The sequence below is a fragment of the Coturnix japonica genome, chromosome 10 (genome assembly GCF_001577835.2).
Source record: "Coturnix japonica isolate 7356 chromosome 10, Coturnix japonica 2.1, whole genome shotgun sequence".
Lineage (NCBI taxonomy): Eukaryota > Metazoa > Chordata > Aves > Galliformes > Phasianidae > Coturnix > Coturnix japonica.
Genome location: NC_029525.1, coordinates 3,581,397 through 3,606,019, shown reverse-complemented (window position 1 = coordinate 3,606,019; position 24,623 = coordinate 3,581,397). Strand labels below are relative to the sequence as shown.

The window sequence follows — 24,623 nt, the reverse complement described above, 5'->3', positions numbered from 1 at the left end:
GGAAAACTGCACATGTACCACCCGAGTGCTTCAATAGCAGAGCTCCTCGGGCTATGTTGTTTGTAACATAGGTATGAATCATTCACCGCGTGGCAGCAGCGCGATCAAACTAAGGAGAAAAGCTTCATCCCCTGTGGCACTGACAGCCCCCACACGAGCAGCGCAGCCGCCCCAGCCCCCTCATGGACACCGCCCGCCGCCGGGAGGCGCCACCAGCGCGGGAAGCCGCGGCCCCATCGCCCACCGCCGCCCCTCACGGGGGAGAACGCGGCCCCGCTCCGACCGACCGCCCCCGGGGGGTGGTCCGCGGTCTCAAGGCGACCGACCGCCCCTCCGGGAGCAACGCGGCCCTCACAGCGACCGCCCTTCGCGGGGCAGTGAGGCGGAGGTACGCTCCGCGGCTACAGGCCGCCCGCCCGCTCCTCAAGGGGCCGCCGGCAGCTCGGCTAATACGGGGCCAGCCAGACCCGCTCCCCGCGAGGAAGCGCCCTCCCCCGGTGGCGGCGGCGGCCCCGCTGCGCCACAGAGCCGGGGCGGAACGGGCTCCTTACCCCCCCATATACCCAGCTTGAGCTGGGATTTGTTCAGGTTCTCCACGTAGTCGCCGAGGAAGCGGTTCAGGACGTCCGCCACCAGCGACTCGAGCACCATGGCGGAGGCGGGCCCACCTCACGCCTCCCGCGGCCCACCGTACTCCGCCCGCGGCGCACCGGGAGCAGCGCGGAGGGGAGGGAACAAGGGAGGGGGGGCCGGGAGCGGCGCGAGGCAGCGGCTGGAGCGTTCCCGCGGTCAGGTGACGGGGCGGAGCAGCTCAGCGCCACACGGAGCTGAGGGGACGGGGTGGGTGTCGGCATGGCTGCGGAGCAGGTGTTGGGGGGCTGCGGGTGGGGAGAGGAGCAGCCCCGAGCCGCGGCCCCGAGGCGGGGAAGCAGCGCTCTGAAGGGCGAGGGTGCCTGCTGAGAGTTCTTATGATGCACAGAAAAACATTGGTGTTCATCCGGCCGCCCAAGTGACGTGAAAACTGGCAGAAAAGGAGAACGAGAGAGGGGAAATGAGTACTGGCAATACTCAGGCCTGAAAAATGCATGAAAATAAGACAACAACGGGGACGGTCGGTGAGGGAGGCAGGCAAACGCTTCAAAATGCGGATAAAAAACATTGTGGAGCCGAGTGCGAGGGTGTGTTAAGAGAACACCGCTGAAGGAGCGAATTTTTGTGAGCCGATAAAGGTCTATTAGCAGCTGTTACCCCTCGGTGCTGATAGAGCCGCGTCCGAGGCCTGCAGGCTCCCTCTGCTGTAGCGGAGCTGAATGGGAAGGGCTGTGTGCGGTTATCTCCCTTGTGCGGGAGGCACGAACATGAGGTCACCCCTGTATGTATAGATCTGTTAAATCAACCTGTTCAATAACGCACACAGCCAGCCCAGAGCAGGCGACAAGACAAGAAGATTCCTTATTTGGTGCGTGCCACGTCTGTACGTTGCTAGGAATATGTGTGCCTCACTTTAACACAAGCATTTTTCGATGTTTAAAGCGTGAGGCAGAACATTACATCACTAAGAGCAAAGTTCGGATCTGCGGTGGTTGTTAAACACAATGATCCATGTGATTGGGTGGGGGAAGTTGTACGGCACAATGCTGAGGATTCATGGAAATTGTGGAAAGGTTCATCAGTGGGAAGTGTCACCCTTGTGTACCTTTCTGTAGGCACCTACTGGTGAGCACCAAGAGCACATTGGATGCTTTTTCCCTTGCACGTACTGTGGCAGTTCTTGGACGAGAACTGTCAGATGCTTAATTAATAGTCATTGTATTGATCAAAATCATCTGTGCATGCTGCATTCTGGGCCTTTTGCAAGGCTGGTTTATGCCTGTATGTGGTTAAGTTGGTTTTATGTTGAGTCATTAGTGCCATTTTTGTTCTTTCAAAGAATTCCCCCCATGTTAACCCAGAGGTGATTCCAAGGACCTTCAAACTAAACGCATGATGTGTGACATGATTACTATAACAGATGAGATTTTTCATTAGAGGATGGCATTCAAGTACCACATTCTTCTTTTAAGCTCTGTTTTGCTTCAGACAGGAAGAAAAATTTCTAATTATATAACTTCTAGAAACTGCAGAAGGTGCCAATGATTTATTTCTTTACTCCTTCCATGCAGCGCTGTCTGCTCAAAGGTATTTGTATCCTTGGGAAACATCAGTGCAAGAAAACAAGGCAGGAAATTGTGTGCTGAGATTCTGCTGCCATTTTGATTGGTAACAAACTTTCATTTGTGATTACTACAATAAAATTTTAAAGGGCTTTTGCTTATTGTGCTTTGTATCTACAAGCTGTGGCTGAATAAGCTCTGAGCAAAAGCCAATCAGTGAGAGCTCGATCTCTTAGTGTATATAAATTTAAGAGCAGTTGTGCAAATCGGGGGCACTGAATGTTCTCTATAACAATTATGTAATATTTGCAGGATGATAAATCCATTTTCTTTGCTTCTCGTAACGGCTGTATTGATTTCTGCACAGAGAATTCTGCAGAGATCAGTTTATCACAATTATAAATTGTTGGATAACAAGTAAAAACAGCTTTTATGTGGTCAGATCATTTCCTAATTAACCAAAGTGATTTTTGAAAATCATCTTGTTAGAGCATGTAGTTGAGTAAATGATATTTCTGTTATTGTTTACAGATGTGCTTTCCTAACAAACACAAATACGCAGCCTAATGGATGAAAAATAGCTCACAAAATAATGTGATTTCACCTGGAACAGAACTCCCAGAAAGCCAAGTCTGTGTCAGGTATCTTGCTTCAGTAAAATCTACAGAAATACAGAATGGAATGGTGAATGGACAAACTGTGAAGAAGGCAGTTTACGTAGATGTATTATTATCTATGTTGACTGCATTATATATATATATTATTATATATTATTATATATATTATTATCTGTTGACTTACATGCTGCTTCTTTTAAGCATTGAGATTTCTGGAAGAAGATTCAGAACAGAAACGTTGGTATTTGCTTGCCATTCACTGAATGCACAGGTAATGTTCATTCACTGCAAGGAAGAACCTGTGTGTTCTGCCCTTTTTTTTCCCTAAATGCCAGCATTGAATAGGCATTACTGCTTTGATAATTATGAATAGTCAGTAGTCTTTACACAGCTGAAAGTCCTCAAATACCTGCTCCTTGTGTATTATGGTAGCACTTCATTATTTCACAAAAAGAAACCATAAACTCAGCACTGTAACACTTAATGTTGTGTTTTGCTATTTATATGGCAAGCTTTGCTCAGGTCTCAGGTAGAACTTCCTGAAGAACAAAGCCTGAAAGAACAGGAAATCTGCACTGAGAGTATTGGTTTAAATCTTTAGTTTTATGAATACAGATACACATTGTAACAACAAATACTTGTTTGGTGTTGCCTGTTGTGCAGTCTTGCACACATAAATAAATAATAGCCACTGCATAATGCTAATTTGAGGTGGGTACATGAATCGACCACATAATAACCCAGCTTTCTTCTCATCTTTTACTGCATTAATATTACAAAATCTCCAGCTTCTACCATCTGACTGTTGGCAAGTGAACAGATGGCAAATTTTATCCACTATACCTCACAAAACAGAGTGCATGCCTGTTAGCAGTTGGGAAATCAGCCAAGTAATGTAGCATCAACTCTTCTCATCACAAAGCCTCCAGGGATTAGAGGACTTTGTAATGAGTTAGATCAGGTTGCCAAGAGCCTTGTCCATACAAGTTCTGAAAATGTCCAAAAATGGTTACAGCGCAGCCTTGCTGAGCATCCTGTTCTTTATCCATTCAAATTCTGAGGCTTTTCGCTCCTTTCAGATGCTGAGAATCTCCTGTTAAGCAATGTTTTATTGTAAAATTCTCATTTATTGTAAAATTCTCAGAAGAACTAACTTTGTATAATACAGAGATTTTAGACTTAATGGATGCAACAAGTCAGTACTGATAATTTTGCCATTTTTCTAATATAAAGTAAGAAAAATAAGATACTATTTTTCTAAAAATAGTAGTAATAATAATTCTGTGGAATTAATACCATTTCATATTGTTGCTGGGTTTGATTTTTAGTTTTATACTGACTTTATTTTTCACTGTTTTTAATCTTTCTTCTAAGTAGCGCACAGGAGATTTTGTTCATAGTGAATGCCTTTACAGAAAATAAAGGAAAACAAAAGGTGTATTCATACTTTCACATCAACTACTAAAATGAAGGATGAAAACCACCCAAATTGCCTTGTATAAACTACATAAAATGCTAAGTAATAATATCCTGAGATCAGTATTGGGAATTCTTGCAATACTTATCTCAAATACATCAGCAATCACTAAATCAATTGATTTGGACATATTTAGATGACTGAAACACTAAGAAGATGTCAACACAGGGCACTAATCTGTTTTTCCTTTCCCTTGTGACAGCTGGAGTCTCACAGTTTCAACAGAGAGTTTTGAAGAACTCACATTGATACATTGTGCTGTTAGTATGAGTAGCACATCTTTATACATTTATTTTCTTATTTCTTCTCTTACTGCAAATTTACGCTGCCCAATGCAAATATGCTTTTTTTGTCCTTTACTCTTAATAATGATATTGATCCAGGGTTCATCTTACACACAGGCAGGGTGCTCCATGGGCTAGAAAAACCTTTATTCAAAGCAGAACTTGAGCAAACTTCTCATCAGTGGGTCAGGAGACACTGCAAGGCAATCTGTCATCACGCTGCAAGGATATACTCAAGACCAGGTAGGCTGCTAATTTTGGGGAGGTCTTTCTGTACAGCAAGAGTGCAGAGTGTAATCTCTACTTATTTTTTTTCCACTTCCTTGTCGAGACCAAATAGTCATATGAGAACAAGCCTTTGAGAAGCATTTTTAAAGCTTATCTAAATTCAGGATTTATAATATTTAAATTTCCACTAATGGTAAATATGCTTATCATTCCAAGTCTAATGTTTCATATTCTTAATATAGCTATGCATTATGCACTTCTCACATATTCTCACATAGTAAGTATGTGTGTATGTGAATAAAAGTGGCAAGTTATCAGTTGTTTTGCAAGTAAGGCACTCAGAGGTTAGGTTAACATTGAAATACAGTACTTGAATTAAATATATAAATATATATATATATATCTGCCTTTAATTTCTTTATCTTTAGTTCTACTCAACTAGTAGAAGGAATGTTGAGCAGCCCAGGCCTGATCTTGAAAGCAGAGTCTGCCTTTTAACTTTCAGTCTTCTATACATACTTCCCTTTCCTCCACTACTCACCAAAAATGGCAGCTATTTTCCAAAGTCCTGCACAGCCAACATCCCACTAACAGATCCATCTAATGATAGTTCATAATGCTGTCGATGTCAAGTTTGGCCCTTAGACTGTGCTAAATCCAAAGTTTTAAAATCAGTGCTGTAATTTAACTCTGCCAAAAGTGAAAGCAGGGCAGGTGGATTGAATGTCATGATTTTAAGCTAACATCATATTTCATTTTCTTGTGGAATATAAGAGCATCCTTAAATGGAAGATCACAGAATGAATATGGTGTGTGAAATGGTGCAGTGGATTTGATTTTTGGTGGGGGTTGTCTGGCAGATGTAATTGTTAATGAAATCACATCCTTCATGAAAATTTATGTAATGCTTTTGAGTGCCTGAGCACCTGCAGATAGTGCTGAGTTCAACTTCTGAAACTCTTGCCTGTTTTTGATATTTGAGAACTAAACTAAAACCAAATTAGAATTCACTGTTTATTTTCTGTTTGAAAATGAAATCAGAAAACCCTGTTATGATAGAATATGAACATTGTAACAAATCCCAGTTGCAGATAGACACCACTCTATAAGAAAGTTTTGCTGTAGAAGCCAAGAATAGTCAATAAGACTCATGAAGTTGTCACACTTCAGATAAAAGACCAGCTTTGCTTTGTCTTTTACTCCCCAAAAGCTTGCAGAGTTTATTGTACCTCTGCTGATATTGTTAGCACAGCCTTCACCTTTCATCAGTCCGTTCAATGACCTCATCCAGAGCTCTGTAGCTGCAGTGTGATTAAGTCACATGCCAGTGTAATGTGACTGAAGGAAGAATCCTGTTTCCCTGTCCTGTGGTTGGGAGAGGAAACATTTCAGTAGAAGAGCTGTCAGACATCATAAACTGAACTACACCAGTCATGCTGAAAGTAGTGCCTCCTATTTATTTGCATGGAAACTACAATAGGTGCAAATTGCACAGTGACACTACTTGATAGAGCAAATTCTCAGCTACAAAACACTATTTTCCAACTATTTTTCAAGAAGCATGTTAAGGCTGCAATTTTTTACCGCATGAAGGTGTTCAGTTCCACCCTTTTGCTTCATCTGCACTTGCATGTAACATGCCATTCTGTCAGACTGCTCCTCTGCTGCCATCTGTCACAGCAACAAAATGTTACAGAATATTTGTAGGAATGTGTAAGTTCTGCCATTCCACCAACATCTGCCTCTGATGTCAGGGGCCAACATCATAAAATAGGAGGCAGTACTTTCTGAGCATCCCTTGTATACTAGCTCAAACTCCATAGAGCTGACTTCTTTTATGAAGTGTACAGGGACTGAAGTAGTGGGTGATCACATACGGGAGTGATTGCGGCAATGTAAATACAGGCCAAACTCCATAGGAAAGCTTCAGTTATCGGTAAGTACAATGAATGATAGGCAGGAGAACGCTGAAGTACAGTAGGCAAAAAGTACAGAGAAATAGAAATAACAGCTTTTTAGGATGAGATTTGAGCTGTTCCTTGTTATCACCTTAACAAAATATTGAAAGACCCAGCACACAAAAGATTAAATCCTCTAGCAATGATTTTAGTTACACTGTCAGTTCAAATGTGTATCTCAAAGCCAGTGCAGTACCACAATGCAGCAGTAAAAGTGATAGGATCAGACACAATGCCTGCAGAATTCACCTCTGCTCTGTGGAAAATCTTACAGTCTGAGTGAGTGGGAGGAGATTAGGCAGCAGATTCAATGTAAATATCCAAAGAACTTAATCCTGAGTCACCAGACTGAAATAATTTGCTGCATAGATTTATCAAAAATAGGTCTTGTCGCACCAGTTGCTCTTTCTTAACTAGCTCCACAAACCAAAAGAAGTCAATAGAACTAATTTAAGAAGATTTAAACAATGCATTTGATTTAGTGGCAAATCACTATTTTTGAAATATTAAATTCAATTATTCTTTTAAAAAGTTGAATTATTTTAAAATCATTGTATTAAAATAGTGAGGAAAAGAATGCCTATAAGTATCACATATTTAAAGATGAGATTGTAGCAGGTTATGTTCAAAGAAGAATTCTGAAGATGGACAAGGAATCCATCACATTAATTCCTGTTCTTTGTGGACTGCTGTTGATGTCTAATCTGTTTTGTGTTTAAAAATAAAGAGAACTGAAATGCCAGATCAGCCCGAGTTCTTATGAAATGTGCAGATAAGATGAGACAGGACAGTATGACCAACAGCAGTAATGGCTACTTTATCATTCAGGAAGCATCAGACAGCACTGCAGTCTGGATAGATTGATTTCCTATTAATCAGCAGTCCTTAAACTGAACGGTCTCATTGTTAAATATACCAGTGCAAACCTAAGTGCTCATCTCATCATTGATCCCAGTGATTGCTATAAGAAAGAGAAAGAACAGCATCCCAAAAGACAGAATCTCCCAGATTTATGCTTCAGCGGTCCCAGAGAGACCAAATAAAGGCACAAAGCAGCCTTTGCTTTCCCACTTAACCACTGGAATCAGTCCCCTGACGGAGAAGGAAGTCAGCTGTCATGTTCCTTCTTCATTATTTGCCTTCAGATCATCAAACCTCATCACCAGGGCCAGAGGAAGGAAGGAAATCACCTGCTCGGTTCCCCTCCTTTGTCCCTCTCAGTGGCTCCTCCTTACACTTCTCCTACAAATTAGTACCACTTATTTTTCCTTGCCCGTTGTTATGAAACAGCTTTCCATAAGAAGAGAAGCAAAATGACAACCAAGTTCTTGGGCAGTATCTAATTCAAGTTTATTTTTGACAGTTCTGGCTGTATTGTAGCATTCCTGACCAGCAAATTGCTGCATAGCCTCCTTCATCATACTTAGGAAGCAGTAAAGGCAACCTGGAATAGACTGGAATAATTGTTAATTATTTGTAGGAAATATTAGGAAACACAAACACTTCTTCTACTATATATTCCACAGCCCTAAGCAGCAGCATTCAGTAACCAAGCTATTTATAGATTCATCCTTACTTCTTGAGTTTGCTTTTCTCATGAAACCATTAAGCCCCTGAGCAGCCAGCATACGTGACTTCTTATGGATAAGAATTGTATCATAAGTTGTTGTACATACTTTAAGCTGTCCAGCTGTCCCTTATCAAAAGTAAGTAAAAGCTTTTTAATAATAACATAAAAGGTTACATCATATCATCTATCTTTTGCAGGTTTTTTTTCTTAGGTGAAAGGTTGTACTTGGCATATGAGAAAGGAATCAACAGCCTCTGCTTGTTGTGCTTCTGCTTCTTTTTTTTTCTTTTTGACAGCAGCAAACCATATGTACTTTTCCCTGTTACTATAACAAAGAAGCACCCTGTTAAATATTAAACACATACATGAATGAAGTACTTGCTTGCTGTGCTGCTGGAGCCTGTAGAGATCAGCGTGATGATCTTGTCTATTTGAATGACTAATCTCCTGACTTACAGATTTTAAGAATTCGGTGTAGTAACTCTGAACTACAGACTCATCAAAAGTTCTGTTGTCCTATACTTCATAAAAAATCTTAGTCCCATAGATGAGTTAACTGCAGCCATGCAAGGTCCATCTGAATTCCACAGCTGGATTAGAAGCCTCTCATATTCAAACATTTCACTATTGTCATCTCAGTTTAAAAGTCACTTAAAATATCAAACTTAATATTTTTCCTCAAGATTGAAACCTCTGAAGGAGTACTGTCACACACAAATATTTTGTCTTCCTTTCCATACTGGATTTGTTCAATTCTCATTCAACTTCATATAATACCAAGTTATGCCCTGGGTAGATACCTATGTATTTTGCCCAACAATAAACATTTATTTCTCCCGCAACTCTGAGAATCACTATTTATTTATTTATTTTTAATATTTTCTCTCCTCTGAAATGCACAAACTAAATCTACACTGGATTTAAATTAGACACTGAGTTGTTCTAAAAACATATTTTCCATTAAGTAGGAAGCAACTAGTAAGGGTAGAAGAGCCAGTCACTGCTGTAAATACAAAGGACTGACAAATGTGGCAGACATCTTCTTATCCTCTGAACTGAACTAATTTTTCTTATTTGCTTGTACTTTCTCACAGAATAGCTGGAGTCAGCATGAAAACACAGCTTTTTGGCAAAGTTGGACTCATGAGCTGGCAAACAACTTCAGGAGACAGCGGACTCTAATTAGAATCAAGAAGCTGGCCACGTGTAAGTAGCATGTGATCGGCCGTGTAATACACACTGTCTGTAGTTTATCCACTTTCACTTAATGAGAAGAGATATGATAGGAGCACTTGCCCTTATGGCAACTAGCAGATCTTATTCTAGCATAATGGCACAAGAGTCACATATAAGCCATGACTGTGATGTTGAATTAATTTGCAATGAAGTTTATTCCCTATAGTGTTTGTGGGGCCTCTGAAACTGATAGCTGCTATCAGAAATTTCTTGGAAAAACAAGAGTCTGAGATTTAATGTATGAAGTACAGAGCAGCCATGGTATACATAGCTTTCATGAGTTGAATTTTGCTAGCATCCTGCATCTGAAATTTGTCTTTGGCATGAGAGGGAACACATCAGAGTTTAGGAAGTTCCTTACACTATCCTAAACTTCATGTCAGCACTGTGTGCACATCTCTACCATTAAAATAATCAAGCCTGAAAATGACACCACTTCTCTTGAGAACAAGAAAAGTATTTAAAATGAGTCCTAACATTTTATGGAAATAATAATAATTTTGCCTGTAACCACATCAGATTTTCCTACTTTGGGTGCATACAGTTAAGAGAACTACTGTTTAAAATTGAAACGGCCTTCTAAGTGGACTGTCCAGAAGCAGGAAAAAAGGTTCCTTGCCACTTAGATAGTAAAGGTAGTAGGCACTGAGCTTCCTGTCACCTGGATCCGTGAACTCCAATTGACGTTTGCCAACATAGATATCGTCCGATAGAACTAACATCACCTGATTTCCAATTTCATTATAACAAGACGGTCTGTAAGAGCAGACGTATTTCTTGCCTAATGCCCTCAGTCAGCTGCTTGTAGCACTGAGGTAATAGTTATGAAGGAAGAAAAACACTGAGCAGATGGGTATGTTTACTGGGGAGCTAAACTGTGTGCAGAAGCAGAACTTACAATATTTCTGGGAATTAGTGTAGTCAGGAAAGGATAAAAGCATGATATAATTAATAACTGCATCCATCAGCTCAATTACAAATTAGGTTGTAAGGCTGTGACTGGGAAACTAATTTTTTTTCCATTTTTATCTTTCATAATTAATGCTATTCAACTGTATAGAAATACTTTTTTTTTACTTATGAGATACTTCTGAAAACATTTCTGTGAAGCATACTGATGAATTTTTGCTACAGCATTACAATCTCTGCGGTTCCTCAAGATGAGCTAAATAAATCCATTCCAGGCAATGTCTTTTGCTCTGTGAGTCCTGGGTCTGGTCAGCTTCAGGTTGCTAAAGTCCTCCATTACAGGTAGATCTTTACCGTAAGGAAATAACTTCTTTTTCAATCATCTGCTGCAAAATTAACACATAGCAAATCTTCTCTTTGTTGGACACACACTTTGATTACATGCTGTACTAACTTTATGATTTCATAAACTGATGAACTAAGCCAATATAATTGGTAGCACACTGATCTAATCTCAATTGCCATTTTGGTTTGATTATAATGTTCAGTAGTTGAGCCTATGTAATGTGCCTCTATGATGTTAATATTTACCTTTGTATTTAAAATAATAAAATCAGAAAAAGCACACAGAACTAGATTATGCCTTCATTTTTAATAGCCCTTTACATGTCCCTCATGTAACACAAGTAAGGGCTTTAGGAACAAAGGAACAAAGTAGAAATAAATCACCCCTTGTCAGGAAAAGATGAATTCAAACTTATCTGTTCCTGTGATCAGAGAACAGGTACGTGTATCTCCTGCACATTCTACGGAAGAAGAATAAAAGAGCTTGACTTGAGTAGCCTAGCAAATTGAAGGTTGATAAAGACACGGCTTTTCTTCATAGCTGTCACAAGTGCTATGGAGGGAGAAGAGCTAGTGAGGCCAGTGCTGTCAGTTGTCAGGGTGACTGTGGCTGAAGGTAAAGGAACATATTCATTCAAAGACTAAGGCTCTAAACAAACCTTGTAGTAGGTCATGTCCAAAAAGTCTAATAAGTGGGACTACTCGACAACTGAGTTGCAAATTTCTATGTCTGGTATTTCTGAATTTAGTAGCAATGCAGGTTTTTTTGCTATTGATTGTTAGTGTTGTGCACCTGGTGCAGCCATAAATATCCCTGGAGATGCCAGATAAATTGTCATGCTTTTATATGAACTTGTTTCAGAAATTTTAGAAGGCTTTCTCTGTCACCAAGCAAGATTAAAAATTCTTTCGTTTCCCTGGAAGCAGATCAAAGGCTTTTTGAAAGAACCATTTCCTGAATGGTTCAAGTGCATAGCAACGTGATGTAATTCATAACATAAGTGCAATTCCTTGATGTTCCTCTTATCCTGAAGCTTGACAGGATGTGCAACTATGAATGGAGTAGGTTGTTTTATAAAGATACGGTGTTTTGACTAACCAGTGAATAAGGCTTTTTAAGGGCATGTAGTAATTCCAAGCAGTCTGCTGTCCAGTCCACCAGTCATCAGCTAAGCACTGAGAACTGTGTGACCCTGACAGTTCCATATAGTTCAGTCTATAGACGTGTTTTGAGAGGTAGTGCCTCTGGACACTACGATTTGAGATAGATTTTCTGACCCAGTCCCTACAAAAAAAGAATCTTCATGCCAGGTCCTACATGAATTCTACATCCACCATACAACCTGATCAATTTTTAAAGAGTTTTTCACATAACCCTTTGTTTCATGAGCAATTTTGTATATACCATTTCCTCAGTGAACACTATAGACCTTCTGGCAGCTTTTTTACTTTAGATCCACTAGAGGGATTTTTACTAGTTCTTATGGCTTCCTTTTTGGGGCAAGTTAATTCTAAAACCAGAGCTTGTGCTCTTTTCTGTTTCTGTGGTTTAGATGTTATTTTTGAAGGATTTGTTCATTTTGACAAGGCTCCATTTCCTGTTTAGCTGTACACGTTCTTTGTGATTTGATCCTTCTGAAAGCATGTTAGACAAGGTGCGTATCTCCAGACCTCAGTCAGGAGTTCTTGAAATGCTCCCTGCACATCTACAATTAAATTTCCTTTCATTAAGCCTCCTCATTTGTCTGCAGCTGTGTATTACCATTGTAGTTCTGTTTATTTTTCTTACATGGCTTTTACTGTAAATCTGTTCATTGACCTCCTGTATGGTCAGAATCGGCTTCTCATGCTGTGGGTCTCTGACCACTTGAAGAACAAGGTGCTTACTCTCTGTCGTGTCCTTGCAAGGCATTATTCAGTATGTCAGGCAGTCTGAATTTCTCAGTCTTTCACATCTGCTTTCAGTTTATGATCTCAATTCAAATTTTATGAATGATGTTACTTCAGCTGCCTTCACTTAAAGCACAGCATTCCAATTCATGGGATTTCAGTGCTAATATATTTAACATTTTTCTAAAACATCAGATTTTTTAACGCGGAACTAGAGTTTGAAATATGTGGCATCAACTCATCTTACATCTCCATCAGGTTTGTTATGTCCTCTGATTCCTTTCCTTCACTGCAAGGTCAGGTTTGTCCCTAGGTTTCAGTGCTTGTTATGAAGACCTGTTCTCTGCTGGATTAGGTACTGCTGTACTTACAGGTAACTCTTTGGCTAAGGCAAGCAGAAGCTGTCTAGTGATGGGTGGTGGTTGCTTTTTAGACCCTGATAAACAGAGTTGTCTCAACATGAGACAACTGAGAGGACTATTATTGGCCTTCAGTAATAATACTCTGTTTCTGCACACTAATACCTAGTCCTAGTTCTGTGCTGGTAGATCTAGGCCAGCACAGTACTCGGGGGCGATGTGCCAGGTTTCCCAGACCACTACAGAACCAGGGTATTGGGGGATTTCATAGTTGTGCCTCCACTGTTACCCTCCTCCTTTTGGCTCAGCTCTCCATAATCCCAGGCTCTGTTTTGCAGGGCTCAGCAGTGTATTCTGGACTCAAGCTCATGAGAAAATCAACATGTTTTGAGTATGAGAGCTCAGCTAGAGCTGGGCGAGATAAGAAAAGCAAAACCACAGGCAGAAGCGGGATTGTTAAAATGGGTGAAGTCAACAGCTCAATGATGCAGGAGGTGATGATCACTTACCTGGAAAGGTGTGGAGCCCTGAAGAAAAAATAAGGAATTGAGGGTGGCAACTCGGTGAATCTCAGGGTGTGCCTCTGCCTGGGAACAAGTCCCCCTGCCCTTCCCTGCCTGCTTCCTTGGTCTGAGAACTTGTTAGTCCCAGCCTGTCATCTTTGTGCCTAAAGCAATAATTGCTTTGTACCTTGAAGGTGTATAAATGCTGCTTCTAGCTTGCCTGTGTGTGGGAAAAGTTGTCCAAGCCAAGTGACACAGAAAGAGGAGGATACCACCAGTGTGCCAGAAGCAGCAGCATGGAGAAGCTGCCTGATGATATTTCTGTGAATGACAGATAGTTTGTATTCAACACAAAAGCTAAGAAGAAAACTATTGGTGCTTTGTGGCATACACATAATTTGCCTCTCAATGTAAAAAAAGCAAAAGCTGTTCATTTATATTAAATGTTGAAGGGAAAAAAAGGGAAAGGAAAAACACCATTTTGTCACCATTCACATTCATTTACATCCGAATGTCAAGCTTTATGGCCTACCACTTTACCAAGGTCATTGTGCTAGCAAGTTACCTTCTCCTCATAGTTGGCAGCAGGAATCCTACTGATGGTCGGCAGCCACAAGGTTAAACTGATAGCAGCCATTCTGAGGTGTAATCCATGGTTACAAGCTTGTTTTATTTATAAGGCTCCTTAACTTCCCCGTGTAGCTTTGAAAAGTTTGCCACATCTATCCACAAGCCAAAGGGAAATAGGGATTGATGTTTCATGTCAGACAGAAGCTGAATCATTGCCTAAACCAACATAAATTACTGCTCTATAATCTCTCAGTAAATTGGTTTTACCTTTTCACTGCATGAGGAAATGCCAATAGGATTAGAGATGGGAATCTAAAATAAAGGCACTGGCACAACCATATCATTTGTTTAACATAGGAGGAGATAAAATTCAAGAACTACTAGCAGCCATAATTAAATCATTTTTCCTTCACTTATGTCCATAATTTGGATTTAAGAAAATTTTAAATGAGTGCTTTACCTGATGTATGCACTGCTAACACCAACAATCTTCAGAAATGATGTGGGAAACTTATGTCCCAGGAAAGACCTGGATGTGTCCTACTATGGTTCAAACTGAGCTATAGTTAGTATTATTCATTTGAAATAGCTTGTTTTAGAACTTTCAAAAAATACACATTAATTGACTTGGAATATTTTATCTTCAAAACTAGGCTGTCATATCCCACCATTTCTCCAGGACAACCTATCAGCTTGCTCCCTTTCCCTCAGCCTTCACTCCTCCTTCTTCCACATCCATTCTGTCCTAGCAGGAGGATCAGTGCAAGCTTTGAAAAGACAAGCACTATGCTGGGGCCAGCACAGCTTTGTTGTGGAATGTCTGACTGCACATGTTCCCATGAGCTGAATCATAGCTCTCCCATATGCAGCTTTATCAAAAATAAGAAAATCTAATTCTGTCAAACATGCACAAACCAGGCAAGAAATACTGACATTTTAGCAAATGCAATGAAAGTCTGCATGGATCATATGCAAATTACAATTTATGAAGGCTCTCTAGGTTTCATCAAGAGGTCTAACCCTGCTACAAGACCCTGTTACAGCAATGCTGTGCTTGAATTGTTTTCCCAAGCCCTTGGAGATCAGAGTTAAAAAGAGTTAAACTTGATCCTTAGAGATGTTTGTGCCTTTTGATCGATTTTTCTTGTTAAAATGCAGCTTTGAGGTTGACATTCAGGCTGGAAAACTTGAGGCCGAACACTTACAAATTGGCAAAGTTACAAATGACTGAAATCCAGCCCTGATGACAGGAAGCGTCAAGCAACATGAATAACCGGTGTGATGAGATACACTTGTAATCAGCTTCCTAATGTTTCTGGTATCAGTACATTACCTTTACAGCTCTGAAGCCATTTTTCAAGCAAAGTTATAAAAAGAATCTGTTTTCCTAGGTTATATTTATGCATTATAATTATGGCTGTTTAGAGCATTATACATTCACTCGGTGAAAGGACATTAAATGAGCTTCACAAATATTTAATCAAGCTGCAGAATGACTTAAGTTTACTTCTCTCTTTCTGCAGAGAGCTAATAGCCATGCCTGGTGGTTGCTGTAGTTACCACTTACTGGAAAAGCATCTAGGCTGTTCTTCCTTTTGGGTCTGAGCTTCCTTCATGAAGCTTTGTGTCAACTGAAACACTAAATATAGCTGTTTAGAGAGTAAATCTGCTGCCTTCAGGCCATTTCACTGAAAGGTATTTTGCAAAGTTGTTTTGATTTGGTTTGGTGTTTTTTCCTAATACTACCATAGGGTGCTGAAGTAATCCCATAAAGTTAACATTTATTATTGTATATAAAACTGAAATGAAAGTTCGCAAACTTTGTGTAATGGGAGATGTGTTTTTCCCTTTTATTTTGTTTTGTGAATTCTGTTAAAGCTGGTCAAAAACAAACTGGAAGAAATCGAAGTACTGTGTGTTGTTCCTGAAATAGCTTTCCTGGGTGTTTCCCAGAAATGCTGTGGGTTCGGGGTTTTGTCTGTGTTGGGCTTTTTTAATTTTTTTGTTTTGTATTGTTGTATTTCCATCAGTGATCACAGAAGGAGGGATGATTAGTTGTTTTTTAGGTTGTAAGGTATCGAGTTTCTCCCCTCGTTCAGCCTTAATTAGATTGTTGAATATGGCTCCCTGGCTATTTGCATTAGTGTGACTGAAAATGATCTCTCTTCTCCAACAGCTGGTGGTATTTCAGCGGGGAGGCAGTGTTCCACTGAGCAGCACCAGCTCTGTAACGCTGAACATGTGCCAGACCTGGGCAATAAAAGGGACCTTGTTCTGCTTCAGCTTCAGACTTGTCCAGCATCGTGCAGTGACACTTGGAGATCTTCCAACAACTTGTGTCACAGGCTCTACTGGAGCAGAGGACAAAGTAACCTAACTACTACCCAGCTTTGTGCTGAAACAAAGCTGTTCCCATGCGTGTCAGTTTAGAAAGTTACTACTGAATATAAAAGTCATTTAAAAACATCTCTGTCCAAAGACATATGAAATGCATGCTGCTGTCTTTTTCCATTACAAAATTTAAATGAAGAAGAACACAAAAAGCAGATGAAATTTGGTTTTAGAGAGTACCAAGGAAGGAGGAAAAGGTGAGCAACACCTAATAGATATTGAATGCTTGTTGAGCTGTTTTTAATAGCCACTTTACTTCATTAAGCCTAGTCATACCTATTCCCATAGATCGTTCCAGAAGCTACAGACAGCAACTCCTAAGTGGGTCATATGGGGCTGGAGGCTCCATTCATTGAACTGTAGCCATGAGACTCCAACAGCAGGGCCATGGCACTACCTGCTGCACAAGTTTATATGAAAATAATGAGATAGATATGTAAAAATACTCATGAGGTAATAGAGAAAATATGATAAAGGTAGGTATGCATCTCCTTCCACACCAAAAATAGTATAGAGCTCCTCAGCCTGGAAAAAACAACAGATGATAGAATAAACTTTAAAAAATCACAGAAGACAGTGAATAAGGAACAGTTGTTCACAGTTTCTTCCAGTGCAAGACCTGCATATCATCAAATAATAGCAAGCTCAAATGAAAGTGAGGCACTTTTTCCATGAAACATTTTGCTACAGGAAACTGTGAATACTGAGTGTTTACATCAATTCCAAAAGCCCTGCAACAAATTCATAGAGGAGAAACCTGTTAGGCACTATTAAACACAAGGAAACTGGCTGCAGGTCAGGAAGCCCTGGAGCAGTCTCAGCTGTGTAATCTGTGCCACGTCACGTGAGCTGCTCTCACATTCCTTCTTAGCCAGCCCCTATTGCAATATGCTACATCAACAAAATACTGTGACAGAGGAGCCTTGGAGCTGACCAGATGTGGCCATTTCTGTTTCTGGCACAGCAGTTTTGCCTGCACAGCCATAACTGTTCTTGGGCCATTTGGCTACTTCTGCTGGTAGCACAACAAGAAGAGCACACCATCACCCTGCTGTTGGGCTCCCTGTATGGTAGAAACTAGTTTGCACATGCTTTGAGCTCACTACAGCTATATCATAGATGGCTGTAGACCAGCCAGATGAGTAGATGACCAGAGTAGATGGTCATCTATTCATCTGGCTGGTCTACAGCCATCTACTATATAGCTGTAGTAGATGGCTATAGAGATGGAGAGACCAATTGAATCTAACTGAGATGGAGAGACCAATTGAATCTAACTGCTATCTACGTTTATTTACAGTAATTTGCTCAAATGTGGACTTTCACCGTTAAAACGTAACAGCATAAATATGCATATAGTAAATCCCAGTCAAAAAGTAAATTAGTGAGATGCCAGCTACCTTATCTCTCCTCTTCATTTACATCGTGACTTATCGCAGTTGACATTTCAGTAAGGCTGTAGTAGCTGCTCTGAATTTGAACATTCATAAGAAGAAGATGCAATACACTGGCTTTGATGTCAATAGAATGTCAGTCTCTGCCTACTTTGTTCAGTCTGAACTTAATTGCAGGAACTGCATTAATAGTCAACATAAGCCATCTGTTTAAACATGTGTGTTTTGGAAAGAAGTGCCGTGTACAATAAACACACTCACTGTAATGACTCATATATCTGTTTATGTGAAATGAGGATTTGGCAATTTCCCTCACAAAAACATTAAATTACAGGCTAAAAGCAGTTTTATATCAAGTTCATTTGTTTACGTGGCAGGTCTGATGGTTTGACAGTTCTGATGCAGTCTGGGAAGTACATTAACCATGAGGTTGCTGAACCTCACTGTTGTGCCAGCCTTCCCTCAAGAACCTGTTTGGTAAGTCAAAGCTGCCCCAGAAATGTCAGCAGCTCATGGAGTTCAGTGGCTGAGAGATACAAAGGGGAACATTCACAACATGTTCTTCAGAGCATTTGGCCAGGGTGCACATGGAGGAAGGGCTCTGCTGTCCAGGTCTGATGGAGTGGTTAACTCCAAACCAACCCAGGTAAGCACGGTGTGACTGGCAGCCTTTCTAGGCAATGCCTGTAACCACTGTAGACCCATGAATGAGCTGCTTTCGCAAGCACTACACTGAATTCAGTCAATGATCTTGCATGAGGTCAAGCTGTTCCCCTCTCCTTTGCAGACTGAAGCTTCCTCAAGCACAGGAAAGTCAGAAATATGCCACCTCTCATTTGATCTGTCAGAATACCACAGGAAAGCAGGCTTTCATTTCCCTGTTCTTCCTTGTAAATGCATATTAGATATTACTTTTAAGAGTGAAACATGCCGTTAGATATCTTTTCTGGTGTCATTTCTAGGTAAGCTTTGTTAAATTAATCACGATAATGCACTGGTGCCTCAGCAGCAGCATAAATCCTGAACTGTCTGGTTTCATACACGCTAATGGAGAGCCTGGCCGCCTGCTTCCCACTCAGGTGTCCAGAGTAGACTTCTGTTACATTTATCAGTCACAGATACACAAAATATGGGAGCCAGCGTAGAGCAGAGGCTCAGAAACTGCTGGTGAAGAAACATAGTAAAGGCAAGTGGTAAATTAGTAACTCTATCACCTTTTCTCACCTGCCATGAGTTCAGCCCTGCTATTCTTTCATTTTTTTTCTAGTATGACTTTAAATTCACGAGAGATAAAAGAAGCCCTCCTTTTGTTTCCTTAATTTTGCTGTTGCCCAGACTGCTTGCTCCGATGGGCTGTAATGTTGCATTAAGTGAGGTCAGTGATGTTTTAAGATGTTCTCTAATGTCAGCACTTTCCTCATTTTTTTCCTACTTCATTTCCCTGAGGGAATTCTACACAGCAGATATTGTTAATGCTTATATTTCTGTGAGTTTGAAATGGACGTGGTCGCAAGAAACCTGCAGGAATGAGTTTTAAGTAAGATCTTCTCTCTCCTGTTTTGTAGTTTACAGAATGTTTGGTAGCATGGGCCTGTGTTTGTTTAACTATATTTATGTAGCTAGCAGAAATATCCTAGCACCTACCACTACTCAGCATATGAAGCCATTGTCCCTTCTGAGCTTATTAGCTCCTAACAATGTTTGGTTCAGATTCTGTACCCCACCATTATCCTTTCGACAGACAGTCCTTTCCATAGAAAGCTGATACTGAATTTTCCATTGTTTCTCATCACACAATCTGAATATTTACACCCATCAGAAGTTCCTAACATGGAGAAACATATATCTAACCTGCCCCGTATCAGCACTTCAGGTGCACTAAGCTCTTAGAGCATCTTGGTGACACATCTATTTTTATCAGCAAATCCAGCTCATCACTAGAAACATCTGTGTTCACAACTTCAAATATTTTGTATCTGCAAAACACAATCAGTCCAAATGGCTTGAGATCTTTGTTGGATTTTCTATACATAATGCAAACAAACATCAACTATTTTACTCTTCCTTCACCCTTGACAACAGTTGTTTGCAAATGTACATACTGTCAAAAGGCAATGACACGAACAAGGCATGATTGTGAAGTAAGAGATATTTTTCACTGGTAAGAGAGGTCTTTGTAAAAATCTATTAAAGACACATGGTCAGATTTTTGAGTTGAATGTCTGAATGCAGACATGCCATTTGAAAATTCTCAGGTAACTTATTTATGTCACCTGAAGACAGAATCACAAATATACCAAAAGAATGGTGATTTTTTTAGGCAATCATGAAACTTATTCTCAATTCCTTTATCAGAATGGAAAGCGTGGCTGCATATTTATCATTGTTCAGAGGACTGTTTTTAGCCAGTATAACAAAATGCATAAAATTATTCACCATACCTTGATTTAGCACTGCACAGCGCCCTCTGCTCACGCTGGTTTCAGCCCAGTCTGCTGTCTTCTTGTTGCTGAGCAATGGCTGCACACCAAGGGTCAGGCCAAGCCACTTGGCTGGGAACAGCCACCACAGTGGCACAGGGCAGGAGCGGCTGCAGGAGGCACTGGGCAGGACTCCATGCCAGCCCATGGCCCAGAGGTTGGATGTACCTGGACTAGGTCATCTCCTAAGGGCCCTGCCAGCATCAACTATTCCGTGATTATGAAGTTGACAGGAAGTCATGGACCGATGTCCTAACAAGGGTTGAATTTCATCAGAATTGAGTTTAAACTGCTACTAAGTTCTTATCAAGAAAAACTAAACAATGAGTAGTATCCTGTCTTGAAACAGTATTTATTTACAACAAAGAACAATGAATGGAAATATAAATAAGCGAAGCAGATTAGCTCCATACTGATAATCCTAGCTCCACATACTGTTTTTAAATGTTATCTGTTTCTCCTCTGGTAACTTCCCTCAGATTGTGCTGGATTTTGACCTTTAAAAGGTCCCTCAAAGTATCTCTTTTTTTTTCCATTTACATTCACACAGTTCTTAAGTGTACTGCCCCATCTGGCTGTTCTATGTTAACGGCCCATCTTCTGGACTCATGTAGTAACTTGCTGGTATGACGGATCATTCGCTACCATCTGGGACATGCTATTGCCCAGTATCCAGTTCCATTCCTGAGGCAACCTTAGCTCATTCATTCCTACAGGTATTTTTAAATGAATCCACGTGTATTTTCAGAACAATACAGAAATGTGCCTCACATCATCCATCTGGCATGCATTTACAAAACGTGCCCATTCCTCTCCACTAAAAGTGTTCAGGATAAGTTTTAGAAGACTCACTATTGAATTGATTTGTACTCCAGTTTTACACAGACTTGGATCATGTCTAGTGCTTCCAGTGGGAATAGCTCTGTTTTACCAATGTTTTCATATTAATGGTTTTGCTTTAGATTTCTCTTACAGAGCTGGAGAATAGTTCAGGGAATATTCTGAATGGAAATCAGAAGTTTTATCTTCATGAGAAAGATGCAAAATGATTTCTCAGCTGCGTTGCGTCCTCTGTCAGGGCATAAGAATAATCACCCTCCCTGAGGAAATGTTTCTGAAGCCAGTTGTAGCTACTTAGATATTCTTTACAGCACCCCACAAGACAACACCTCCACTCCCAACCCAGCCACTTGCCATTACTAATGGGCTCCATGTGGCATGATTCATTCCCCTGGCTGTGCCAAGTACTTTGTTGTCTTGGTTGCCAACATGGTCAGCTATTGCTGGAAAAAGAAAGCTGGTTACATTTGGGAGAGAGAAGATAATAGAGGTGTTTACCTATGAATCACAGAATCTCAGAATGGTTTGGGTTGGAAGGGATTTAAAGCCCATCCAGTTCCAGCCCTCAGCCATGGGCAGAGTTCTCACCTGCAAGATCAGGCTGCCCATGGTCCCATCCAGCCTGGCCATGAATGCCTCCAGGAACTTGGTTATTTGGAAGCACAATTTACACCCTTGTATCCTTTTCCTTGTGATTCTATAGCATGTAGCTTCTCATAACTTAATAATAACACAGCTAATAATACAGACAGCTAATAATACAGTTAATAATACAGTTTTGTAATACAATATAGTTAATAATGCAGCTTCCTAACAGTGGTTTTAACTTTAACCAGACTAGCCTGTACTATTGAAGAAGTTTAATTTCAAGAAGTCAGTTCCACCCTTCATATGGGTTCAGGAAAGCACACTGTTTAGCAGATAACCTTCACACACAAAACAAAAGCTGATACTGGACAAACTTGCAGTATATCTCATAGCCCTGCAAAGTGCACCTTGCAACTATGGGTTATATTTAGCTCTCACCTTGTTTTGAGAACAAGGTCAATCAGGTCTCATGTTTGGGGAAATCCAGGATGCAGTTCTTGCAGGTGGCACCATCTGAGCCCCTCTGAAATGGACACTCCCTGCTAGAGGTCACATTCACTTACACCAGCCCCATGCCCTGAGAACAGACCAAGGGCATGAGTCCCAGCCATAACTCACTTATGGCATGTAATGAGGCAGTCTTGCACTGCTCAACTACTCATGCAAAAGAAGCTCTCCTTAAGCTCAGCAATAAGCAAGAGATCATTTTACAGTGACCCAGTATTACCAAATATGGGTTTGTGGCTATAGCCTATTGAGCAGACAGAATATATCACCATTCTCATTGCTGATTTGTGCTGCCTGTACACTCCTACACTGATATGACTGCAGAGCTGAGTTACTGGCTTAGAGAAGCTTCAATAGGTGAGGCAAAATAATCAGGGGTGTGAGAGTCATCATTGACCATAGTCACTCTTTCATCATCAGTGACACTGGTCATGCCAATACTCAGGATTAGCTGTTTGCCCAGGTGATATCCCTATATGGGTTTCAACATCATCTTCAGCACAGCTTATCAGTCCCTACAGGCCAGGCAGCTGTTCCTGTGAAGCCTGTTTTTAATATCAAGGCTCTGCCACTTTTAAGTGTGTGTCAAAACAGTGCTGGGGCCTCCAGCTCTAGCTCTAGGCCCCGCATCCAGCACAGCAAAAGCCAGCTGTGCCCACCTGATCCCCAAAATCTGATGGTTGGATCCCAGAAAAAAAGGAAAATCTGGCAAATACAGTTCTGCTATAGGCACTGGACTAAAGCTAATGTGCACTCAACCAGAGTTTCATCTACAGTCAAAGTTACATAGATCAGATAATCTACTGAAGTCAGAGAAACATCGGACAGACTTAGGCTGGCTCTGTCATTTCAAGACAGCAGCAGTTATTGCTTTTATTTTCAGTGAAACGATAAATGCAGGTTTATTGCTCATTGGAAGTGGCGACTGGTTTGGACAGGAAGGTTTTGCACACACATAAGAAAACAGCAAGGATTGAAGTTAAATGGTAAAATGTCACATCTTAAGAAGCTATGTATTTTGGTAAGGAGAAAATGGAAATAGTCATGGGAATCTGAACAGTGCCACTCAGCTACTCTAGTTCATCCTTTAGCTCTGCATGTGAGAAAGCAAGCGTCTTTAGTGTGAGGCTCTTATTCAAGTGCTCTTCTCAGTGTGTTTCTTGCCTATTACATGAAGGCAAAGGGGAGCTCTTCAGGCAACTGAGGAACATCATGAGACAAAGCCAAATAGCCACGTGAAACCAACAGCCATGAGTGAGGAATGGGCAAGCACTGGAGAACTACACTTGTGTAACCCCCTGGACTTCACAGCAAGAGTTTAAACACAGGCTGTGACTCGTTTCCCTGTATGTGGCTCCCCAACTAAGCAATCTAATTAAGACCCAGAACTTCGGCTGGTTATCTTACATAAAAACAAACAGACAAAAAGAGGCACTCGTTTTCTTTTGTAACAATCCTGTCACTCACCTTATGGTCTTCCACATGCTTCCTGAGTTTGCTCTGAAAAGGCTGAGAAATGCAAGTAGAGAAGTCATTAAGCCTTAACAGGAAGGAAGTGAACTGGAAAATCTTGTTCAGTGTTTTTCTGTCTAGTACATGCGATGCTTGACAAGGTCAGGTTCTCACTGTACCACTCAGGACAGATAATTTTGCAACATTGCAACATTTATGACTAGAAATAGAAAAGGAATGACAGGGGGAATTAAAAAGGAAACTAAAAATCCAAAGACGTAGCTGTCCGGTCACCTGTGGTGGTATCAAGGGAAAAAGAGGCAGTCATTTCTTATCATAGCTGTTTGTTGGATCCTCTTCTCATCCTTGGTTCTATGCTCAGTTATCAATTGTTAAACACCATCAGTGGTTCAGCAGTAGCCATTTCTGTTCCTCAACTACTGGAAGCTTTTTTCCTTGTAAGTCCTTTAAATACAAATAAGCTGGTGGCATAAAGTGTGACTCCCTTCAGTGATCCAAGCACAAAGAAAGTAGCCCTTCTTCCCCACCCCACAGCCTGTGGGGTGTGGAAGTCCAGGCCAAGAGACAGCTTCAGGCACCTGTAGTCAACCAAGTCCTGCCACCTGTGTTTTCTGCCAGTCACTTTTCTGCACAGAGGGTCACTTCACGGACACACTGGAACGTTCAACTTGGTTTTACCTTCACTATGAGGAAAGAGAATCCAGAAGGATTTTAAAAGAATGAAAGAAAGATTGGTTTCCTTCTAACACACTATTAATTATGTTAATATTTCTAGAGGGTGTTTTAGTGGCTGTCCTCAGCATTAAGTCTGTATTGAATACCATCTTATTTTAAAATGCATGTGAATTTTA

At 40.8% G+C, this 24,623-nt stretch overlaps 1 protein-coding gene and 1 long non-coding RNA gene across 9 annotated transcripts in view; one reads left to right on the top strand and one right to left on the bottom strand.

Annotated features, from left to right (window-relative positions):
• The window catches only part of VPS13C (vacuolar protein sorting 13 homolog C), a 74,855-nt gene extending 74,174 nt beyond the window's left edge, over nt 1-681 (bottom strand). For all 3 annotated transcript variants that reach the window (XM_015872267.2, XM_015872268.2, XM_015872269.2), the window contains exon 1: nt 552-681. In XM_015872267.2, coding sequence (XP_015727753.1) covers nt 552-651 — 100 coding nt within the window. In that variant the 5' untranslated portion in view covers nt 652-681. The remainder of the gene's footprint in view (nt 1-551) is intronic.
• On the top strand, nt 297-24,623 carry LOC107318461. 6 transcript variants are annotated; one of them, XR_004308516.1, is made up of 7 exons: nt 741-840; nt 2,163-2,259; nt 2,685-2,794; nt 4,649-4,774; nt 9,382-9,493; nt 15,623-15,794; nt 16,276-24,623. It is a non-coding gene; the product is annotated as an uncharacterized LOC107318461 (long non-coding RNA). The 6 variants fall into 6 exon arrangements; XR_001557368.2 differs by lacking the exon at nt 15,623-15,794 and adding an exon at nt 4,450-4,507; XR_001557366.2 differs by lacking the exons at nt 741-840; nt 15,623-15,794 and adding an exon at nt 297-388.